The sequence below is a fragment of the Hirundo rustica genome, chromosome 3 (genome assembly GCF_015227805.2).
Source record: "Hirundo rustica isolate bHirRus1 chromosome 3, bHirRus1.pri.v3, whole genome shotgun sequence".
In the NCBI taxonomy this organism is placed as follows: domain Eukaryota; kingdom Metazoa; phylum Chordata; class Aves; order Passeriformes; family Hirundinidae; genus Hirundo; species Hirundo rustica.
Window position 1 is genome coordinate 101,259,250 of NC_053452.1, and position 24,583 is coordinate 101,283,832.

A 24,583-nucleotide genomic window follows, 5' to 3' on the forward strand; every position below is an offset into this window, starting at 1 on the left:
AATCTATACTTCTCATAAAACACTAACTGGCACAAAAGCTTACTGCAGTGTTACCACCCAGTCACAAACCAGTGGAAAGAAAATCTATTATTTGCCAAAATTCTTGGAAATGACGAAGCAGAGATGTTCTTTTAATCTTCAGTTTATTTCCATCATTTCAAGAAAACCACACTGGATGGAAATTGTAGTTTTGTATCAGTGCTATCATCCCTTTTGTGGCATCTCTGTGTATTTATGTAAATAAACTGTAGGACAACAGTAGAGGAACTACCCAGTTTTTAACTGGAACCTGGTACTTACATAATCTAATAGTAATGGTACCATTGAAGAACTAAACCAAAATTGCAAGCTGCAACCTGAGGCCATCCTTTCTTGCAGGCTAAAACACACATGAACAGGAAAACTGCAGCAAATATGGTTTGGTCAGTTCACAAGGGCCCCAGAGGAGAGTACAGAACTCCTAACTTCAAGAGGACTGATAATAAAGAAGCAAATATTGCATCTGGAGCTTAGCACATCTAAATCTGTGACCAAAGAAACACCATTTTCCAAGGCAGCAGTCTCTGTCCTTAGGACCTGTACAGATCCAGATCCACTGGTAGATCTAGATGATTGCTATCCTCTGGACACATTTGTTAATAACAACAGAATAGCAATCAACTGAAGCAAAATTATGACAGCTAAAAATCAGTATTTGAACTGCAGGGGGAAAATCAAAATTTTAATATGCTAAGTAGAAAGAATACCCAAAGTTGATACGTGGCCCCTATTATTCTCTACACCAAGGTATGAGCTGCAAAGGTTTTTCACATTGCTGGCCTAAGTGATTCATAGGATTGTGCCGCAGGACAAAGCAACAGAAATGCATAATGACAGAAGTGAGGGGCAAGAAATAAAGGGGAACAGCTCAGATAACTAGATTCAGTTCTAGACATAAGTAGAAATGTAAGCATCCTCTTACTAGAAAGAGACAGAACTGGATTAGAGAGACATTTAAATACCCTGAGCAATGAAATGATAGTGTAAAGAGGTGGTGAGTCTGCAAGTTTACAGACATAAAAGAAATTAACATACAGAAGGTTAAAAATAAACCTCTGGAATTTCTGTGAACATCTACAGGTAGTAAACCTATGACCCTGGACCTGTAAGCAACTGGAGAAAAGGAGAGAATATGCAAAATAATCAAATAGATAAAACAGATAATTAGGCAAAGATAGATAATAGATAGATAGATAGATTAGATAAAAGGAAGGCAACGGAGCAAAGAATACAAGTGAATGTAAGATTACAAATGAAAGGGAAAAGACAATGACTGCAAATAATCACAAGAAGCCCACACTTCCCAAGCACTGCTATTCCCAAGACAACTTCAGGAGAAATTACAGCATCATGAAAACTGTTTCACTGAGATTAAGGAGAGGAACTGCAGAACCTAACATGGAAAAAAAGGGTGAAAAAATCCACACATCCCTTCCATAAAGAACACTTAGTGAATTTGAAAAGGAACAATGAGGAGTAAGCTGTGTTCAGCACACAGCTGAACATAGCAAACATAGCATGTCTTTTCCACCCTCTGCAGGACAGACAAGTCTAAACATTTTACTTCGTGAGAGGTGACAGATTCCTCAATTTGTAGACAAAAAGAAAGGAGAAGTAACTGACACATACTAAATCTAAAGTACAAGTCCTCAATTAACTGAAAATTAAGCTCAAGAACTCCTCAATATCATACTCTATTCTGTGTATTCATTTTTCTAGAAATCTACAGATGAAACAGAACAAAAAAGCTTGTTCTGTTTGGATCAAGTTGGTGTATTTCATCCCATCTTATTAGAACTAATCACAGCAACTTATAGGATTGGACCAACATGTTCCACACATTTATTATTTCCAAGAATAAGTAGCGGTCACTTACATAAGCTCTAAATTAAAATCTAATAAACTAAACAGACCTCTTGTAGCAATACACAAAAACATCCATTTCCCTTTATCAGACTCAGACACAATGACTTAATTGCTATGGAAATATGCTGCATCTATGAGGATGTTATGTAAATATACATTTCTTTTGATATTTTTGAAAACTATACTTCACAGTATTATTATATTAATAAAATCAAGATTACCAAATAAAATAGGGCACTTTTTCTCTTCCAAACAAAGAGTTTCCCCTTCTTTATGAATTTTTGCATGGCTACAACGATTTCTAAAAAGAGCTTATAATGCAAAAAACAGAAGCCCTGGTAACAGTGCACTGAAATGGAATAATTGTAAATGTCATTCAGGTAAAAAAAAAACAAAAAAAAACCAAAAAAAACCTTGTGTATCTTCTGTCTTGAAAACTCGAAATAGCCTTGTTGCTAGGAAACCAAATTCCCTTTCACATGCATCAGAGAGGGTAGCAATCATCTCAGCCAGTGAAGTCTCTCCACCTACACTGGACAGTCTATTGTAGTCTGTAAACAAAAATCTGAAAGAAAAAAAAAAAACATGTATTTTGTATACTTCAGAAAACTTTAAATATTTTCTGGCAACTAAAACAAAGTCTTGCTGCATCTCTGCAGTTAAAAGTTTTTTAAGTGGTACAAAATGTAAAACATTAATTTCTAAAAAAATCTACAATGACTTTAACTACTTCTCCATTTATCAACCTTTTCTTTGTCCCACTTTCTATTCTAAAACTTGATTTCTTAAAAAGATAAAAATTCTCACATCACTAATAGTACCTCAGATGACAGTAAAAACATGAAAATATCTTTATTATATCATCTTTATAATATCTTATGCCAAAATGTAATATTGACAAACATTTTCAAACTGCATTCTGATCTATTTTTAAATATTTACAGAGGATTAAAAAAATTACAGAAACACAAGATCACATAAAAGTACCATGAGGCCAAAACAGAAGTCTTTAAACAATAGAAGTAAATTAAATTTTGAAACACACAGCATAAATTTTCTTGTTTTCAGGTAAACTAGAAGCTTTGATGCTCTACCGATGCTCTGCTTACAGGGAGGAAAAAAAACCCCAAACCTTACAGAATCACAGAATTTTTAGGTTGGAAGAGACCTTCAAGATCATCAAGTCCAACCCATCTCTAATACCTCAACTAGACCATGACACCAAGTGCCACATCCAGCCTTTTATTAAACACTTCTAGGGATGGTGACTCCACCACCGCCCCGGGCAAGCCATTCCAGTACTTTATCACTCTTTCAGTGAAAAACTTTTTCCTAATATCCAGCCTATATCTCCCTTGTCGCAGCTTGAGACTGTGTCCTCTTGTTCTGTCTGTTGTTGCCTGGAGAAAGAGACCAACCCTCAGCTGACCACAGCCACCCTTCAGGAAGTTGTAGAGAATGATAAGGTCACCTCTGAGTCTCCTTTTCTCCAGCCTAAACAACCCCAGCTCCCTCAGTCGTTCCTCACAGGGTTTGTGTTCCAAGCCCCTCACCAGCCTCGTTGCCTCCTCTGGACGTGCTCAAGCATCTCAACGTCCTTCCTAAACTGAGGGGCCCAGAACTGGACACAGCACTCAAGGTGTGGCCTCACCAGCGCCGAGTATAGGGGAAGAATGACCTCCCTGCTCCTGCTGGCCACACCATTCCTGATCCAGGCCAGGATGCCATTGGCCCTCTTGGCCACCTGGGCACACTGCTGGCTCATGTTCAGCTGCTGGCACTAGCACCCCCAGGTCCCTTTACTCCTGGGCACTGTCCAGCCACACCGTCCCCAGCCCATAGTGCTGCAGGGGGTTATTGCGGCCAAAGTGCGGGACTCAGCACTTGGACTTATTAAACTTCATCTTGTTAGACTCTGCCCATCTGTCCAACCGTTCCAGGTCTTTCTGCAAGGCCCTTTGTCCTTCCAACAGGTCGACGCACACTCCCAGCTTAGTGTCATCTGCAAATTTACTAATGAAAGGCTCCATGCCTTCTTCCATGTCATCAATAAAAATATTAATCATAACTGGCCCCAGCAGACCCCTGAGGGACACCACTGGTGACTGGCCCCAGCTGGATGCAGCACCGTTCACCACCACTCTCTGGGCCCGGCCATCCAGCCAATTCCTAACCCAGCAAAGAGTGCTCCTGTCCAAGCCATGAGCTGCCAGCTTATTTAACAGAAGTAATCAGTGGAACAGGCATTAAACATACATAATACACAACAAGCTATACCAGAAAATTCTTATTTTATCTGGTATGAATTTTCATTACTACAATAACCAAAATCCCTAATTTTAAAAAGCACCAACTTTGGCAGATAGTTTTTCTTGAAAACACTACTATCTTCTTCACACTGAAAAGTTTATGATCTTCTAGGGCTACTGTTTTTCAAAAAGGAATCTCAAAAACTTTTCATATGAATCTAAACGTGTACATTAATACGCACAGTTTGAGAAGTATCAGAGTGAGCCTGACTGATTTATTCAAGAGTAAATAAATGAAATAACTAACCTGACAGGTAAAGCTTTAGTGGTTTGCTCTGGTAGTTCAGGCGGGTTCACAAACATGAGTTTGAGAAGCAATTCTAAATATCCAACATGTCTTGCCAACCTTGTACTTAATACCCAGGCCCAGTTCCATCTCTCCCCTTCTCGCCGGCCACCAAAGTAAATTACAGCTAAAATATTAAAAAGTTGTTATGGTTTTAATTCAATCAACATTGACAGCTGAAAGAATCATGAAGTTTGAACAGATAAAGCATGGAGTTCTGTAAAAAAAGTTATGAACTTTCAGCAGTTAGAATAAAAATGAGAATGGTAAGAGTAACACAAAGAAATTAAAAAACAAAATCCTTCTTTGTTCTCAAGAATGCCCTCTCACAAATTATACACAAAATGAAGGGTCTTTACTGTCTACAAAACCCTTTAGTATTTTTCTGAATGGCAAAGTATATCTACAGAGCAATATTTAATTCCCAAAATAGATAAAAACCTTCATGAATTGCCCATAAGACTTACTAAAGAAAATGTAGAGAACAGCTAATAAGCTGAGTGACACTGCTATTCCAAGCTTTGCATCCACTGTGAAAGCAAGCAATAAACCCAAACCTCCACACAGCAAAAGTGTGAGGAATACAATAAGCCAGGAGAACTGAAACAGGGGTTCTATCTGCTGTCCTGCAAAAGTCTTCATTTCATCTGAAACAAAAAGACAAAGACCAGTTAACACATGAAGTCACTCAAGAACAGATCATTTTTGAAAGGAACTTTTTCAGCAGACTGTATAACTTATCCCAATAATTGATCCAAAAAAGACAATGATGCTTGAATTCTTCTTCAAACATTAGTGCAAAACCCTAAGTTTTCATCAATGCAAGGAATGAAAACATTTAAATATACAATACTCACATTCTTTGCTGCAGATTTTCTACATTTGAAAGCATATTAAAAGTCATGCCATTTCCTATCCTCCTTCAAAAGTGTAAAACATATTTTATAACACTAAGAAAAATAAATTCACCATACCTGTCAAAAAAACCACCCAACCCCCAAAATCTCAATCACTGAAGCATGGACTGTGTTCCTCAAATAGTCAGATATAAGAGTGGCATGTGAAGGCTGCAGTATTATTTCTGTTTGTTGATTCTTATTTACTACAACAGGAATTCCTGAAGGAACTTACTTAGGTTCTACTAAATAAGAAATAATAGATACACAATCCAGGATGAAAACAGGAATGAGGAACAGGAAGAAAACACTGAGAAAGTGTTTCAGAAATGTAAGAGCTCATCAGTAATAAATATCACAGTCAAAATACGCTTTTTGTTTATGACATGGACTAAAAGGTGAAAATAATGAATGCAGAGATCTCATTTTGGCTAACAGAAAAAATCACAGAAAGTAAGAAACACAAAGACTGGTAGAACTACTTTGAATTATATTGAAAAATCTCAGAAAAACACTCTTTATAAGAAAACGCTAAAACTAAGTAAGATGCCTATTTCCACCAGGAAAAATATTGATTCATTTCATATACTGCATCTGTCTTCCTGTCATTTCAGAAAGTTCAAAAAACTCAAAGTAAGAAAGAGGAAAGGGGAAAAAAACTAGATGCAAAGAACACACACTACAGAGAGTAAAATATTGATAGCCTGATAATTGTTCTTAAGCATTAAAAAGACACATAAGATGCACTATAAATAAATACTGCAGTAGAAGTGGTCGGAACCTGATGTGACACACAAACAGGCCCAGAAAGGCATACTTTGGCAGCCAGACTTTCTGCAGCACCTAAAGGGTAGATTCACTGCTGCAAATAACTCACAGGAAAATAGACAGAAACACTTAAAGGCTGGCTTGTCATTGCATAAATGAACAAAGCAATCTACAGATGATCTGACCACAGTAAAATATAAATCCTTTCATCATAGAAACAGAGACCAGATACAACACTACATGGACCAACAACCCCCACAAAAACTAGTTACTCAAATGTGATGCTTTTCATAGATAGATTGGAAGTACTGAAAAGACTAAATCAAGTTTTTACCTTCCAGTTTCTTAAGCAGGAAAGATTTTCCACTTCCCCACTGAGCATACAAGCCTACACAGATGGGTGGCTGCATGGTTGGTTCACTCAGAATATCAGCCAAAGCGCTGCTGTACAGATCATAGCCCAGCATGTCACCATCAGATTCCGTGGGAGACAAGTGTCCTGCAACATAAATACTGTGATACACAACTTAGCTCTATGAAAGCTCTTCAATATGGCAATTTTCATACATAAAGTCGTGACACATTCACCCATATTTGTATATATACTTCTGCCATATGTAAGAGCTGTTGTTATTTGTACGTTCCTGTTCAAAGAGATTTTAAATCATCCACATAAGTGATGCATAATTATCACAACTATTAAAGCCTACTACAAGACTCAAGATCACAAACCACAGAAAGTCAAAGAAAGTAATCCCTACACAAGCAAGATCCAAATAAAAACAAAATGATCAACAGAAGTCACGGAGTAGCCAACATCTAAAGCCAAAAAAAAGGTATATTTGCCAGGCTTTTAGAGTGATGGGGTTTTTTGCCAACTGATTATTTTTAATGCCTTCCCATTAGGTGCAACATTAAAACATCAAAAAAATCTGTAGCCACTTTTCAATACATGTTGAATAAAGTGGATTGTCAATATACGATTTAAAAAAACCCAAACAACTTATACTTACTGGCACCAAATATTTGTGTTAAAATACTCTTCTGGTGGCTACAGTCGATGTTGTAAGGGGTTTCTCCTGTCTTGTTGGGTCTGTAAAGCAACCGACCATCTTTTGGATTTCTTAAGAGTAATTCAGCAAGTTTACGGCTTCGTCCACGAATTGCAATGTGAAGTGGAGTATCTCCTTTCTGCAATTAAGTGAAAAGCTAGTAATAACTAACATGAATTCCTAAGATTATGGACAGACCAGATGTTCAACACTGTTTCAGAAGCATTATTTCCTTGAAATAAGTCTTAGGGTACTTTCAAAAGCATCAGTGCCTTATAGCAAGTATTTTTCCCCTTGAAAAAAGCCTTACAAATATTTCAGAGAAGACAAGTGAAAAAGCAGTTCTTAGAATACTAAACCTCAGACACTGCCTTCTTTCTTAAATGCTTACAGTAATATTCTAAAGTTCATGAAAGCTGTAGTCTCTGTGTAGACACAAATGTCTACAGGCAAACTCAGAGACTTGTTTGGAACAAGAGATAGTGTTTGTTAGAATTGTTTCAATGTCTGCTCAGACTTCCCCAAAAACTTACCAGTAAAAGTTTTCTTACTGCATCAAATCAATAGTATTACTTCTTCACCGTAAATATAATAGTAAGAGATTTTAAAAACACCAAATAAATGTTCCTGTATTTAAAAGATTTGCAGTGAAAGTAGGCAATGCATAAGAAAACAGCAATAAACAGTTGTATTTGTCCTTGGCATCCTTTAATTTAACGTCTATTAATCAAAAACTAACATTAGTGACAAATAACAACCATTCTCTATGCTCTTCTTCGAACAAACTAAGAATTAGTTGTTATATTTGTCGAAGTTTTATTCCTTGCTTGGATTATTTATTTCAAGTTAAGAGCACTCTAATGCACAACAAATCAAAACCCAACAATATGCTCATGATTGAAACAAATTTACACTTAAATGTCTGATCTATTTAATTATTAAACATATGGGAGACTAACCATATAAGTCTTATGGTCTATTTAATTATTATGGAAAGCTAAGATCTCTTTCTGTATTAGCCTCGACAGCTCACTCCAAAATCCTGCTGCAAAACTAAAATGATTAAATACACCCAAGTAAACAAACAAATGTTCTTTACCTTGTCTACAGCAGAGACCTTAGCTCCTTTATCCAGAAGAAGCTCTACTATTTCAATATTTCTCATCTTGGTTGCCTTGATAAGCGGTGTTTCTCCATCCTAAAATGGAAAAGTAGGACTAACATAAAGATCTCTGTATACCAAAACCAAGAAAAAAATAGTGATTGGGTAACAAATTAAAACAATTATTTTTAAGATAATTAAAATTAAATATGTTGCTGTGCAAACAACAACACCTTAGCACCTATATCTGTGAAAAAGTATCCCAGACCCAGCTTTCTAGATTGATTAGAATCAAAGAACAAAATACATTTCTGTCAATAACAGCGTCAGATAGAGAAAGACAAAATTCAGATAAAATACAAAATATCTGAAAAGATTTCAATGCTGTGCCAACTACTTCCCTTATTTTTCCCTTACTGCTGCACATGCCTGAACTCCTGCCTAGTAATACAGGAAACCTCCTTCCTCAGTTTCCAGTAGCACCTGCTCTTTACTCCTTATTGCTGGTCATGTCAAAGATGCTGAGGTAAAGAACCCACATGTTCCCTGCTATCAAGGATTTAACAGCATATATTTATCAACAGAGGGAACATTACTATTGCTGAGAAGCCTTATTTCAGGAAAAAAAAAATTAACAGTGTTCAAGGTACCAATACTTCACAAAAACTGAATTTGGTCTGATCTTCACATCACATAGGAACTAAGAAATTAACAGATGTTTAAAAAAGCAATTCAATTAAAATTTCAATTGTTACCTTGGTACATGTCTCAGTATCAGGATTGCATTGCAAGATATCCCTCACCATTGTAGCATTTCCTTTCTCAACTGCCCAATATAAAGCAGTTTTATTATCCTAAAAAAAATATATATATATAGTATTAAACACTAACAGTTATTTTCATATAGTTGCATTAATTTCAAACACAGTATTGAAAGTACAACCACTATATACTGAAAATTGCATATAATACAGCAATTTTTAGCACAGCTCAAGGCAAAGGGAAAGGTCAACAAATCTAATTGGCACAGCAGTAGAATGTAGAGGGGAGGATACAAATTTGGCTAGGGAATATAAATCTATTTTGAAAACATTTGTGAAATATATTAAGAGCTTTAACAATCCAAGCAGACTCAACCTATCTTGTAAAAGTTTCCAAAACAATGTGTAAGTATTCAGTTCTAACTCAAATATAGAAATTACCTAATGAAATAAAACACTTTTTTTTCAGAGGCTATGAAGCTGTAAAAGTAGATGAAAGAAAGTCAACACAAAGTACCAGAATGCTGATCAGCCCCCCAGTAAACCTGGGGGAAGGTTCATAGCTGCAAATCTGCTTCTGTCATCTTTTTTTCCCCCCCTGTGATGTGTGGATGTGTGCTACTCCAAGAAGTCTTCACACATGCAATCTTTCTGTAGCCTAGTGACTGCACCGTGGCTCGCTCTGATGCATATTTTTGTAGAGACATTTAAGAAAAGCCTCTGAACACACACCTGCTTCTAAGCAGGAATGCCCAAGTGTTCCTTGCAGCCTTCTACCTTGCCTGCTTCTTTCATTTGCAGCTCTTTCTCTTCTGCACGTGGGCTTCACAGCAAACTGAGTTTAAAGCCTTTCTCAACAGTTTAACAAGTCCAGTCATAAGATTTCTTTCCTCTCCAATCACTTGGGTGTCATCTTCTCCATCCTTCAGTGAGCTGGCTTCCAAGACATCAGCCTGAGCTGTACATCAGCTACACAGCCAGGCCCACATCTGCCAGGTGTTCCCAGCTGGGTCCTTCCTCCTCCTGAAGTGGTGAAAACACCACCAGAGCCCTCACCTGCCCCAACACTTATCTCAAGGGCAGGTGCTGCAATGCCAAACAGCAGGGAAGTAGCACTCATCTCCAATTTTGACACTGCTGGTCCTAAACTATCATCTGAAAGTGCAAAGCCAGAACATTGCTCTGATGGTACTGACTGCCTCCTGTAAGGCTGCAAAAGCATTCTCTAGCTCAGCCACTGCAAACTGCCACTCAAGCAACCTCACACTGCCAGAAGTCATAAGCTTCCCTGCTACCAAAGACGCTGCATCCTCTTGCTGTTTCTGTATTGCTTCAGTCATAGCAAGATGCTGAAAAGCTTCAGATTTTCAAATCCATGTCACAGCCAGAAGCTGAGACACACACATTGCCAATGGCAGGTTAGAGGAAGAGATCCAAATGCTACTTTTTCTTGAAAATAAAAACTTTTTGGCTTCTCAGAGAGGCTCTGCAGCAGGAGCAGGCACTGAACCTTTGCAGCTCTCAGTGACTACTTAGTTTTGTGTTCAAACTTGGCAGAACATGTGTGCTGACAAAGCAGAGTGATTGGAATAGCTTCAAGCAAAAGAATGCAAGTTGAATGTAACAAAAACAAGTACCACACTGAGTGAGAGAGCTTCCAGCAGAAGAGTAAAACTAGTACCTTAATCAAAGGACAAAAAAGAAAGAAGGGCTAGGTAGAAAACACAGACATCACCGTGTTTAACAGAAAGCAACACAGAAAGTTGGTAGAGACAAGAACCAACCAAGCACAATGACAGAACTGCTCTGACAACAGATACAATTTCAGGTGCATCACATTTCATTGATATTCTATTGAAAATATTACTAAAATCATTATATTAAGTGTCTTTTAAAGTATGTCATTATTTTAAATTTGTTCAATAGTGCAGATGAAGTAAGTTCAGTTTACATCTTTGCTTTTCAACCATTACACACAACTGAAAAAACTGTGCTTAACAAGCCATTACAATTACATATATCTTTTATCTTAAAACCTGCACAGCAACGGGATATATTTTACTGTTTGATGGAATTTGAGTTTCCCAGAGAGTAGATGGAGTAAATTTTAAAGCCCCGTTTTCAGGAACACAGTGTAATTGTTTGGTATACAAATTCACATCTATTTAAGAAGTACTCTGTCATTTACACTGTTGTACTTACCTGACCTCTGATATCTATATCAGCGTATTTATGGAGCAGGGCCCTCACAATTTCCACGTGACCACCTCTAACAGCCCCAATCAACACTGTATCTCCACTCTAAAAAATTGTGAAAGAATATTGAACATGAATTAATATTATTTACCAATAAGAAGTGCAACAGAGAATGAATTAAAGCTTCCAAATATACATTATGCCTATTAACATTAAGAAACTTCCACTCATTTTTAAAAAAGAAGATACAAAAAATAGAACTATCTCTGAAAAAATGGGTATATAATAGAAAAAATTCTGGACACTTTTTCTTCAATTGTTCAGGAAAACAAACACTCCATAAATAGGTCTAGCTTAAACCACTATCCTAAAAAAACCCCAGCATAAATTAATAATAAATATGAAAAGCCAGTCGTTTTCTGTCTATAGGAAGACAAAACATTCATAGTAATAACCTACTTACAATCAGACAAGAATACTGCCTGTCTCCTTGAGATGCTTCGGAGTGACAAAATCTCCTCAAGAATTTTGAATAAATTTATGCCTTTTTTTTTTTTTGTGCAGATTTGACTGCTAACTTGTTTACATACACTATGTTATTATAGAGAAAAAAAAGCAAAAGGCTGATTTCATCTCAGATCAAAAAAAAAAATTACGGTGTGGTAAATGGAGTTGTATATACATAAAACAAAGTTACAATTGTACTTAAGGCTTCTGATTTTAGCACACTTAAGGACATGCCAGAATTTCAGAAATTACCTTTTATTCAAGAAACTGCCTAGTACTCCTTTTATGATGGAACAGGAAAAATAAGTAAAAGTACAGCAAAATCACAGGTGTGGAACTCAGTTCAGCAGTAGGAAATGCTCTATTAATCAGTCATTACATACTTGGCTGCAAACCAAGACATTTTCTTTATCAAAACCTACTCTAGCATTTGAAAGTAAGAGTACTCATTGTTAGGTGTATTTTTGGAATGCAATGAGCTGTGCTGAAAGCTGTAATTTCTCCTTCCTGAAAGCACAGAAATGCAGACCGTTGTAGAACATTGTGGCAGAAGAGCTGCGAAGAGGGCCTGCAATGTATTTTCTTAAATATTTTTAAAGTTTGCTTTGATATGTGCCTGAGGTCAAATTTGTTGTGAAATGCAATACTGTAGCTCAGTACACTGCCATCTGAGAAATGCACTGACACTTGAAATACAGGAAAAGGCATCCAAGAATCCTTTTAAATTTATGAGGCAAATATTAGGAAGATTTCCTCTCTGCAACCCCAAGCAATCCAACTTAGGGATTGGGAATGCAGCCTCAAAAATGTATTACTGCTCTGAACTAAGTCACTGATCTTGATAGACACATCTAAGTTTACGTATCTAACCAACTACAGCCTCAAGGCTGCAGTGTTTGACCTGCCTCTGACACTTCAGAAATACCTGACTATCAAGAGGTCATGCAGACAGTCCAAAGCACCTGTATAAGTAACTGAATAAAATCCTGAGCTGCCAGCAAGCAGATTCACTGGGCACTGTTCATATCACATCTCTGCTGAGTAATGCAGGTATAGGTCAGGTACACAGCATTACATTTACATCTCTTAACCCAGAGCTGAAGTCTCCCTCTCATACATGCAAGTTTTCTAGTAAAAAGTTTCATTGTAAAAGATAAAGGTACACGCTGAATTAAATACATTCTCTTATACAGAATCCAAGGTTCACAGTTTTAGCAGCACTGCCCCACCCCAAACCTACAGATTTGTTCAGTATTAGTCTTATGCTACAGATTTGTCATATGCACTATGTTCTCAATTCAAGCATCTCAAAGAAAAAGAGTAGTTTCAGTAGTTTATCAGTTACCTTCTCATAGTAACGTTTACCTCATAATGTACTTGTAAAAGAGCAATACACAAAAATACCCCTAGATGGCAGAAAAATTAGAAAGCCAGAAAAATCACATATTTACAAATCTGCATACACCGGTATTTAAAAATAAACCACATATATACATAAAACAACAATTATGATGACAATTGACTCACTCTGTCAGGAATGTTCACGTAAGTTCCAGCATCAAGAAGATCCTGCACAATTTCAGTATGTCCCTCTTTTGATGCAATCATCAAAGCCGTATTTCCATCTTTATCTGTTAGGTTTACATTTGGGTTCCTTTTCAGTATTTCTTTTACTGAGTCAGTATAGCCACCCTTCACTGCTACAATAAGTGCAGTCATAGAATTCTTTGAATAAAACCAAAAGATTTTATTGGATAGTGGATATAGCAATCATTTTACCAGCAGTTCAAATAAGAAGAGAACACTCACTGACATTACTCTCTCAATCATCCAAACGCTACTTCAGTTTTGTGTTTTAAAGTGCACCAAAATCCATGCTTTTTAAAATCAAAAAAATAAACTAAGCACAATAGTACAGAACACTTCAAATGTTAAAAGTAAAGTCCAGATCAGTTTATTCTATCTTCTGAATGCCACACACATGATAAAATAATTTTATTGTCATATGGGAACATAGTACTATCAGACCACCCAGGTCTATCAATACTGTCCACAAAGAGGATTTCTGAAGAACTGCAGAAATAATCATATGAATCCCAAAAGATTTCCTAATCTTCCACTTAACTTTTAATACTTCTTTTTTGTTTTGACAACCAGTTAAAATGTAATCTGTCTTATTTAAAAACAACATGCAGCTGAAACTTCTGAAAAAAAATTCAGTTTCTGAAAAGTTGCAGTCACCATTATTATTTCCAAAAGATTATTTGTGTTTGGTTTATTTTTCAAATGGCACTGAGGAATAAGATATTTGATGTATCAGGCTTGGATACTGAATGAATTTTGATAGCATGAACCTTCAGATAACAATTACCTAAATTAATTTATGCTCATTAAAACTTACACTTACCAGTGTGCCTACTGTTGATACAACTCCCTAGTTACATCATAGTTTTATTAAAAGACAAGAAGAAATTTCAGTAACTCTCACTTGCAGTCAGCAAATAGGTGGAAAGCAAAACACTCCAACGCAAACATTTCATCTTGTTTCATGTATTTCTTGATATATGTTTTATTAAAAAACTCAAACAGGACGCACAGATGTACTTATCACTGAAAAATGCAGTTACGTACAGCTCCTTCTTGATCAACATCAGCTCCCATCTGCAGCAGATATTTCACACACTCCAAATGACCTTTCCTTGCTGCCCAAACCAGTGGGGTGGTTCCATACTGGAAAAACATTCACAGCATCTTATCATATTGATTTCTGTATTTAGTATCCCATACAATCTAGTATTTATCCTGCACTTTATTGCTCTAGTTTTTACAAAAATATAATTAGGTCTTGTGAATTAACACAAGCATTTGAAAAGCCACTTCAACTTTTCTTTTGTGTACAGCTCTAAGAATTATTTTTCTATAGAACCTAGGATAGCAAGGTTTCCAATAGCTCAGAAAATAAAAATACGTTCACAACCATCTTGAGCATACTATAGAAAAACCTCTTTCAAGCATAACAACTTACTCTAGCACTCTAATTCTAATCTCATAGACTTCCTTTTACAAGAAATTTATCAAACATTATAGAAATTAAATGTTATACAGGTAAAACTCACTTTGTCAGAGCAGTTCACTTTAGCTCCATGCTGCAGTAAAAGATGGACTATATCTGAGTGGCCACGTCCTGCTGCCCAAATAATTGGATACACACTGTATTGCTTAGAATTAAAAAAAAAAAAATTATAGTCTTATGCATTTTAATTATTTTACATCAACAAAACAAGTCCCAAGAGAAGTTAAACCCACAGAAGAATGAATATACAGAAATAAATCCAACTACATTATCAACAATTGTTATCTAGTACATTACCTAGATGATATCTAGGAAGATGTCCACTGTTTCGAATTAGTCTTGATTTATAACTCTTTAAACAAGGTTTCTAAATTCACAACTTAATAGGAATATTTGTAAGGTAGAAAGGAAGCAACAGACAGCTATGTAATATCCCTGAGTAATGAGGACTGCAGAGGAGTTGTGCCATGCACACAGACACTGCACATGCAAACCAGAGAAAATCAACCATCACAAAGGTTGTCTGGTCACTGGGGGTCTCCCTTCATTGTTCACTGCCTCAAGCAGCAGAGAACTGACAGTATAAACAAATTGTTCAGCGCCTACACCTTTGAAGAAAACGCTTACGAATGAACTAAATCTTAAAACCTTAGAGTTTTTTTATTCTCCAACATGAATGGTGTATGTTCATGTAATCTAAGCTATTATGAAACAATTAAAGCAAATTATGGTTTCTAAATTGTACACATTAGTTACACCATTAACTTCTACAGATGCAGAAAAATGACAGTTGTTATACAAGTAACATTAGATACACTGCTTATCTTTTCTATTATTTCTTCTCCTAATAATTTGAATCTTAGTATGAGCTATGCAACCATTTGCTTCAATTAAAAAAAATTTTGATATTATTAAAAAAGCCAGTGGCAATCACACAGATTATTAAAGCAAGCCCTTTATAAAGTACATTGCTTAATGTCATACTGCAAAAAATGCAAAATGCTTAATCAAGATAAGAAGATGAGTGTACAATTCAGGACTTCAATCACTTGGGAGGAGGAGATGCTTAAAACTAAAACTTACCATGCCTGTGATGTTTGGATTTGCTCCTTTCTCCAGCAGCAGTTTAGCCACTTCAGTACGGCCTTTGTATGATGCCCACATCAGGGCAGTCCATCCTCCCTAGCAAAGATAATTCAAAGAAATGTAAAAACTAAAAAATACTTAGAAATGTAACTAATGACTTTTATTTCATTTTGTATTTGCTCTAAGACTATTCTGCAAATTCAAAATACAGTAATGATTGACCACACAATGTCATAATCCTACTTATTTAGAATAAATAAAAAGCTCCTGTATGGAAGTACTAATTTTCTGCTTTATGCAAAACTCAGTGTTGAGGTTTGAGTCTCCTGTAGAATTTTTTCCCCCCTCCCAAGTTGCTAGGAGACTAAGTGCTGAGTGCTTAACGTGGACAAAAGAACTGATAACTTAGTTTTGGGGGAGGGAAAAAAGCTCCCGGAGAGAGCGGAGGGTGGGGGGATCTTGGGGCTTTTCTTTTCTTCTTTCCGGGGGGGAGCACCGAGCGGGCCACGGCTGCTGGAGTCCATGGTTAACGAAGGAGTCTGGTCCTGGGAATTCTATCATCTGTTGGAGTGCCCAGGAATTCGGAGTTTCTTCGCTGTCCTGCTGGATTTTGGGTGAGCCCGGGTCCCGCCGCTGCGGCTTCTCCGGCACTGCCACCTCTGCCTGCCGAGGACACCCCCTGCCTGCGGAGGACAGTCCACCGCGCCCGGCTTCCAGCCATCAGCGCCGGAGCTTCCACCGTGTGCCCTCGGGGTTCTTGGTTCTGTTCTACTATTGTTATAATTGCTGTTGTTTTTTGTCTGTCCTGTTATATTTACTAATAAAGGACTGTTATTCCTTTTCCCCATAGCTCTGACTGAAAAGTTTTATTTTTTAATCTTCCAAATTATAATAACACAGAGGGAAGGATTCAAATTCCTCATTTCCTAGAGAGGCCTACCTCTCCTTAGCAGACACCTGTCTTTTCAAAACCGAGACACTCAGGAAAACATTATGTCCTTAATGTTGCTGAACACTGAATTCAGATTTCAAATGCATACATATCCAGCCACTGGATTAAAAAAAAACAAACAAGAGACACTCCACTATCTTAAAACAAAGCCTAGATTCCAAATCAATGAACACGGAAAGTTTATTTTTTATTTCTGTAGCAAGAAGTAATAAGAACAATTTCAAATTACACTGGTGTGTTCATTTAAGTTTGTAAGCCAGGAGACAATGAGGTTTCATTGCCTAAGGCATTTGACAGGTCAAGTAAACAAATTTCATTTTAAAATAACAGTATGCTCCAATAACTGTAAGCACAATTTTTATTTATTTCTTTATAATACACTTCTGGAGATGTGAAAGATCCCTCTGACTGACAGAGGTCTAGAAATCAAGCACTTGACCATGTGAATGTGCTTAACATTAAACAAAAAATCTTGGCTAGTGAAGATGTCTCAGCTTTCAGACAGTGGCACTTCAATTAAAGGAAGCACTTGAACTCACCCCTAGTGGTTTTCCACATTTTAACTTAAGCAGAACAAAATTAGTCCTTGCAGGTACCTAATTCCATTTTCTGTCAATGCAGACAGTTTATAGCCCTTCAGGGCCATCTACCTTAGACTCATGGCAGCAGCTTTTGTAACTCTTTTGATGGGCTGGACTGTAGTGCCCACTTTCCCATATAAAAATTTGGCAAGATGAATGAAAGCAAGTGTTAGGAGACTGAAAACAGGGACTGCTGTAGGAACAATCACAGCTGCCCAGAGTAAAACTAAATAAAGACAGGTATCTTCTGGGAAAGATAATGTTAATTTTACCAGAATACTTTTTTAAAAAGCCACTACCACCCAAAAAAAACACTCCAACAAAAAAAAAAACCCCACAAACCAGCCCTCCTCCCACAAAAAACTCTCACCTACACAAAACACACCCAAAAATCAAATTGTTCTTTAATTTAGCTTTTTACCAAAGCAAATTAAAGGGAGAAAAGCAGCCCTAGTAAACCAGCTGCCATTATTAACACTAAAGCAATCATTTTGCAGGTGTAAAAAGCAGTATTTAACTATATGTTCTTTCTCATTTCAGCAGCACTGAGTACACAATGTAAAAATGAAAGATCTTTCCTTAGTTTTATGGAATTGAAAATCTCCAACTCACAAAACTGCTTTCCTATTTTATTTTTACACTAAGACAACACATACCAAGTCCCGATGCTCCAAATTGACATTATAATTGAGTAGCTCTGCTACAATAGCTGCATGTCCTTCTTTAGCTGCTGAAATAAGAGCTGTCCAGTTATCCTAGAAAAAAAAGGAAAAAATGTTATAAAGTAATATTCAATATTTCAATACAAGTAACCATGTCTTTCAAATGTTTAATCCACAACAGGAAATACAGAAGACCTTAAAATAGCTGTCCTTTAAAAAAAAATAAGGAAAGTACTAATAAACTCACAGTATGCCAGTTACACACATGGAAATTCAGAGCAACTACTCCAAATCTCCCATCTAATCATGTGCTCTCCTACCCAATATCTAGCCCTTTCCACTCCTCAGTTCACTGTAGGTTATCTTAATAAATGTATGGAGGAAGCAGCACCTACAAAGGATTAGAAAATGAGGTGAAGACATTAAAAACTGCTGAGAGGGAATGAGATGCTAACCAGGACCACAGGAAACAGTGGCAGTGGGTCTCCACATATAGTGTGTGACAGCACTCAAGTGATTGATATGCAGGGTAATCTGGACCACAGCTTTTCACATTTCTGATCACTTCAGAAAGAAACATTTCCCCTTGCATTATGCTTACCTCTCCCCCCGCCTCCACTGCTAAAAGCATCCAGGTGTGGATTGATTTTTTATATGCCACACACTTATGAAATACAGCAACAGTTTATAAAGTACCTGTCCTTCCTAGAAGTACAGAAATTGTAGCATTTATAGCAAGCATAATGAATAGAGACTTGGCTGGTAGGTTTTGTTCTGGATTTTTTTGGTGACAGATTGCACAGAAGACCTGGATGTCCATACTGCTACACCTAAACTAAGTGCAGAAGTAAAAAAAAAACAAGTGATATCCTTTTCCTGTTTATCACTCTTCACTGGGATGTACAGACCTTTCAAAACTTTCTAACAATATCTCTGTTCTATTCACCCCTTTTGGGCATCTTCCATCTGGAGTCAACCTCTTTTGCTGAGGCATGAAGACAATTCCTAAATTTGAAACCCCTCTCTGCCACTGTTCCGCTTTTCATCTGAAATAATCCTTTAACCTAAATTCTCTCTAGGTATTTACTGGAAAAACACCAAAACCAAATAAAAATTCAACCCAAAGAAATAAAAATTCAACCCACTGACATACCTCAACAGCACTGAGACGAGCAAAATCACTTGGACCTCATCTCTGATACTGTATTTCTCTATTCTGATTTCCCAGAAGAAACACCAGCAAATTCAGCAGAGATCAAGATATTTTAAACATCTGAGGAATATCCTAACTCTTCATGAGAACTTGGAGAAATACAAAAGCCAAGCAATTTTGTATAAAATTCCTCTTATCATCATTTCCCACCTGTTTTTTTCCCCCCCTGAGCTCAACACTAACTTAAACACCCTTCTTTACCTGCCCCTTGAAATTTCTTGTTCCTCCACCGCTAGGTGCCATCACAATAAAGCACTAATACTTACTGCATCTTCCAAGTTGCAATTAGCTCCCTTCTTGAGAAGCTCCTGGACGATTTCTAAATTGCCTTGCTCAGCAGCTAACATAAGCGGAGTCTGGCCATTCTGTGAAATCAAAGTGACAGGAAAATAGATACATTGGGAAGTGATGAAAATGACATACATACCCAGACAATAAAAACCCAGAGACTACAGAGCAACACTGTTTCTATATTTAATTTCAACTCAGAAATAGTAAGAAGGACTGGTATTGAAACCACAAAGCATACTTGCAATAAAAATGGGAAATATGGTATTAAACTCTGTCCAATAGAAGATTTAAAAAACAAAGACAAAAACCCCCCAAACATTTCAGACATTAAAAAGAGCTACTAAAAGGAAAAAAAGTTACATTATAAAATATCTACCTTTCTGAATAATTTGCTTGCTGAAGACATCTCCAATACATGTTATGCCTTTACAACTTGGAGCAACTCAGCCACATTGTTAAAAAATTAATAAAGAAATATATCTACCTTAGGAGCCACAACAGCCATTAAAACATGCACATTGATTCAGAGGTATATTTCCTAAAGCTTTGGATATATACCCCACTTTTATCCCCCTGCATAGGAAATGCAAACATCACTCCTGTCCTCTGCAACATGGCTTCTTAGCAGACAGTCTCATCTCAGGGAAGATGAAAGACAGAAAAGCTGGTTTATTTGCCTTCAGAAGTATTTTAAAAGTCAGTTAGAACCTGTCACCCTTCCATCAGCCTACTTTTGTGTCAGCAAATTCCTGAGATACATGTGCTCTGCATGCTGAAAAGTAAAAACTTGCTAAATTTTACAGTAAATTTTATAAATTAAAAAATTTAAGAAATTAAGAGAATTTTTCTTGACCTCATTTCTGTTTTTTTTCTATCCGCCATACAAAAAACTCAAATTATCTAGTCTCTAAATAATGCAAAAGCTACATGTTAGGAGCTATATACCAGCAATTTCCCTGGAAAAAAAAAATCCATGCAGAATCAAAATACAGTAACATCACTAATCTTCATAATTGAAACTATTAACAATATGAGTAATGAAGACACTTGATGACTCTGCTCTTTACACACACAGAATCACAGAAATGCAGGGAGTCTTTCCAAAATGCTTTCTGGCCCAACAGCTGTTCCCCATGGAATTACACCTATAAGGTAATTTTTCACAAAGAAAAATTATGCTCTCATGTAAATTTATGTTTTTATAACAGTACATTGTATACATTCAAAAGGACACCATTGCTTTTACATCCTAAAGTATATTTTGTATCAACAAGAAGTAGTTTTAGGTCTGGTCATTAAAAAAAAAAAAAAAAAAAAATTAAAATGCTCAAAAAAGAAAATGCTACTTTTCAGAAAGGAACAGCTCCCTTTGGAGGAGAAAACAGTCATAATTTCTGCTCTTTAAGATATGCAAGTTAATCAGTTGGGAATACCCATGCCAAGTGATTCAAGTGATTTCAGAAATCCTGACTGACCGCTCTGCCTTCTGTGATGGCATCACTGGTCAGTGGATGCAGAGCTGAGACATTGTTTTTTCCATATCTAGCAAGGATTTCAACACTGTCTCCCACAACAACCAGGGACACTAATGAAGTACAAGCTAGACAAATGGACAGTGAGGTGGACTGAAACTGGCTGCAGTGCTGGGCTCTGAGCACTGGGATCGGCAGTACAAAGTCCAGCTGGAGGCCAGTCACTGGTGCAGGGAATCAATACTGGGACCCTATTTAACCCTTTCATTATGGACTGGGGCAATGACACGGCGTGGACAAAGTCGGGAGGAGTGGCTGATGCTTGTGCTGCTATCCAGAGGGCACTGACAGGCTGGGCAGACAGGAACCTTGCTCTACTGAGTCCAGGTGTCTGGTTGGGATGTCCAGAGGGAACAGCACCAAATCTTTGTGCAGGGAGGCTGGGACTGTCCTGTGTCAGACACAGGCAATTCCAGCTGGCTCCAACCAACCCACCTCGGGACACAGGAAGGGATCTCCAAGGATCCCTTCCAAGCAGTGCTTCAGCAAAACACACAGAATCCCCCATTTTAGCCTGACCATTCTTCTCACCTCCTTCTGAACAGTTATTATTGTTATCACTCTGATTATCTTCCACAAGTGGATAACGCAAAACAATAATATATTCCAAATAAAAGTACGCCTGGGCAAGAAGAGGCTGTGGATGGTAAAATCATTCCCTCCTGTAAGAAGTGCCATACAGCTGCAGACTGGCTTTGGTTTTGTCAGACAGATGTAGAGTTTTCTATAGGGGTACTGAAAACATCCTTCCCTTTTTGTTAGAAGACTCTCAACTGTAAGTATAATGTTATAATGTTTTAGCAACCATCACAAAGATTTCACCAACACAGAAACAAAAGACAATTACTACATCTGTGACCTCCAGATTCATTCTCAAAAGCTGTCCAAGAGTCTAGACACTCCACAACTAAATGCCCATATTTCTCACACACACATCAAGTACTGTCTATCTGTACATCACAGCTCAGTTAAGTATTGGAATAACCAAATTATAAAGGAGCACACCTGTATCATTTTAGGGGAATCAATTAGTGCTGCAACCTTACAGGTTAGTGCTCTCGCAGTCCGTGAGAGAACAGAAGATTCAGAATTGAACATACAGAAGCTCCTTCAGTACCAAGAGCAGAAAGAAAGGCACAGTAAGAGAAAGTGGAAGCTGTTAGGATCAAAGTGTATCACACAAAGCAAGCATCTATCATTAGCTGTTAATTCATGTGTCTGGTATGAGAGAGAAAAAAATAACATAAGTGGAAGGATGCGCAGAGAAAGGCAGAGAGGCAGAGACTTGCCCCACTTAACTGAAACTGTCAATGTTTTCTGGCAACTGACCACAGTCAAGATAAAAAGAGATGGTATAAAGGGTTGGTAATAATGTGGGTGATCCTAACATTGGAGAAGTCACTGCAGCCTGGGAGGTCCTGGCATTAGCAAACCTTAGCTTGCCAGCCATCTTTTTAGATCTCCTAAGGCACTCTCCTTTTGATATTTCCTTTTACCCAAGAGGAAAAGATGTCTTGGCAAGTCCAAAACTGGAAACTAAACTGCACTCAAAGCCACTAAATTCCAAGGAAGAGCTACCATTTAAACAAAACTCCCATCATACATGCGGATCGTCCCCACAAGGGGCTTAAAACTGACACAAACCACACACATCTGTCTGCAGAAATCACCTTCTCCAATGCAATAGATAAGAAGACAGAAAACAATAGGTATCAGGGAAATTATCTCTGCAAAAAAGGCAGTTAATGAAACCCAGGACTACATTTAGTCCCACCAATAAGTGAAGAAAAATTTAGAAAAGAAGGTGAAGGCAGTGACACTTAATAACACCAACACGATCTGTCTGATTTCAGCCATGCTGTTAAAAGGAATTGCCAGCAGAGGGAACAGACATTCCCTTTCTCAGATACGCTACATGCCAGGTGGTGAGGTTCATATGTATGCTCTGAAATTTTAAAATCCTCCCATCTGAAATAACTCAGCATATGTGCATACACAGCATGGAATGAATGTGTCAACAATGAAAGAAAACTGTATTAATTGAAACCAGATCTAATAACTACAGTAAGGCTGAATTCTGTACATTGATTTCACATTTGCATGATGTTCTTTGTGTTTGAGTAATATATGCCACTGGACTTCTTTCCAAAACACATTCTTTCCATCTTATGCAGATTTGAAAAATGGATCAATATAACAGATTCTAAATAATTCTCATATAAACTCCCTACTGTGTATCAAGATTTTTGTGAACTCCTGGTAAACTTCAGACACACCTCTTGGATACATGTTTTTTCATCTAGATGAGCATATGCTCATTTAAGTTGTAATATATGTTTTTATTTGGACTGTATAACAAAGTTATCTCTTGACTGAAAACCAGGATGTGAGGCAAGGGTTATCATCATACCAGGTTTCACCACAAAATGAACAGGGAATATGCAGTTGGATCTGTGAACTAAGAAACAACTCTTAGCCACAGAAATTCCACTCACAAAGTAAGGATAGAGCTACATTTTCCAGCTCAGAACACTCTAGAAATACTATGAAAGATGCTTGAGGTGCTGTCAGGGACTGAACACACAGTGTTCAGGTTATGCAAAGGTAAGCAATCACTTAAAAACAAAACTGAAATTTCTATATTAAATAACCAGTGTACCTCACTACTTATTAATTCTGTAATGAATAAGCTGCAATGTGAAACTGACCTTTTCAAAAATCATCTTACCTCATTTCTCTCATCAACATCCCTGCATTTCTCAAGAAGAGCTTTCAGAGCAGGAACATTTCCTTCTTCTACGTAGGTTAACAGGCTCTGACTCATCAGACTTGCCATCTTCACACACTATTTAAAATGCTTTTCGATAACAAAGCTTACCTGTATTTCAGGAAAGAAAAAAAAAAACAGCAAAGCATAAGTAACAGCTATAACATTTGACATTAGAAAGCATGAATTGTATATACTAATAAGCTATTGGATGGGTATAAACACCTGCCATTCTCCTCAACAAATTACTCTGGAGATGTGCATTAAAAGGCACTACATTTCCATGAGAAGTCTTAACTCTCTCTAGTTCTTAGGTGTGAAAAACGCCAATCACTTGTTTTAAAATTTTGAAAGTTTAATAGTAAATAAGATGGTTATAAAAATAGAATTAGAGTAAAAAAATTGAACAATTAGGGTTAGGACAATACGAGACGATAAAAACAAAGTTACAGATGTCTGGGTGCCTCCCTGAGCAAAAAAGCTCCGGAGAAGGACCCCTGTTAACAAAGGATTATCTCTTAAAAGCAATAGCCTGTTGAATATTCATACATTTCATACATGATGCATAAATTCCATTCAAACAAAGAATTGTCTCTGGTTAGTATCACTTTTTTTCCTTTAATCTCTATGGCGTCCTCAGGGCT

At 37.1% G+C, this 24,583-nt stretch overlaps 1 protein-coding gene across 7 annotated transcripts in view; it reads right to left on the reverse strand.

Annotated features, from left to right (window-relative positions):
- KIDINS220 (kinase D interacting substrate 220) overlaps positions 1–24,583 on the reverse strand; it is a 78,837-nt gene that overhangs the window by 46,804 nt on the left and 7,450 nt on the right. For all 7 annotated transcript variants that reach the window (XM_040057654.2, XM_040057652.2, XM_040057656.2 and 4 more), the window contains 15 exons: positions 23,901–24,050; positions 19,616–19,714; positions 18,131–18,229; positions 15,939–16,037; positions 14,899–15,000; positions 14,414–14,512; positions 13,310–13,507; positions 11,282–11,380; positions 9,074–9,172; positions 8,316–8,414; positions 7,178–7,355; positions 6,499–6,663; positions 4,968–5,147; positions 4,462–4,627; positions 2,319–2,470 (listed from right to left, as the gene is read on the reverse strand). In XM_040057654.2, the coding sequence (XP_039913588.1) occupies positions 2,319–2,470; positions 4,462–4,627; positions 4,968–5,147; positions 6,499–6,663; positions 7,178–7,355; positions 8,316–8,414; positions 9,074–9,172; positions 11,282–11,380; positions 13,310–13,507; positions 14,414–14,512; positions 14,899–15,000; positions 15,939–16,037; positions 18,131–18,229; positions 19,616–19,714; positions 23,901–24,008 (1,942 nt within the window). In that variant the 5' untranslated portion in view covers positions 24,009–24,050. The remainder of the gene's footprint in view (positions 1–2,318; positions 2,471–4,461; positions 4,628–4,967; positions 5,148–6,498; positions 6,664–7,177; positions 7,356–8,315; positions 8,415–9,073; positions 9,173–11,281; positions 11,381–13,309; positions 13,508–14,413; positions 14,513–14,898; positions 15,001–15,938; positions 16,038–18,130; positions 18,230–19,615; positions 19,715–23,900; positions 24,051–24,583) is intronic.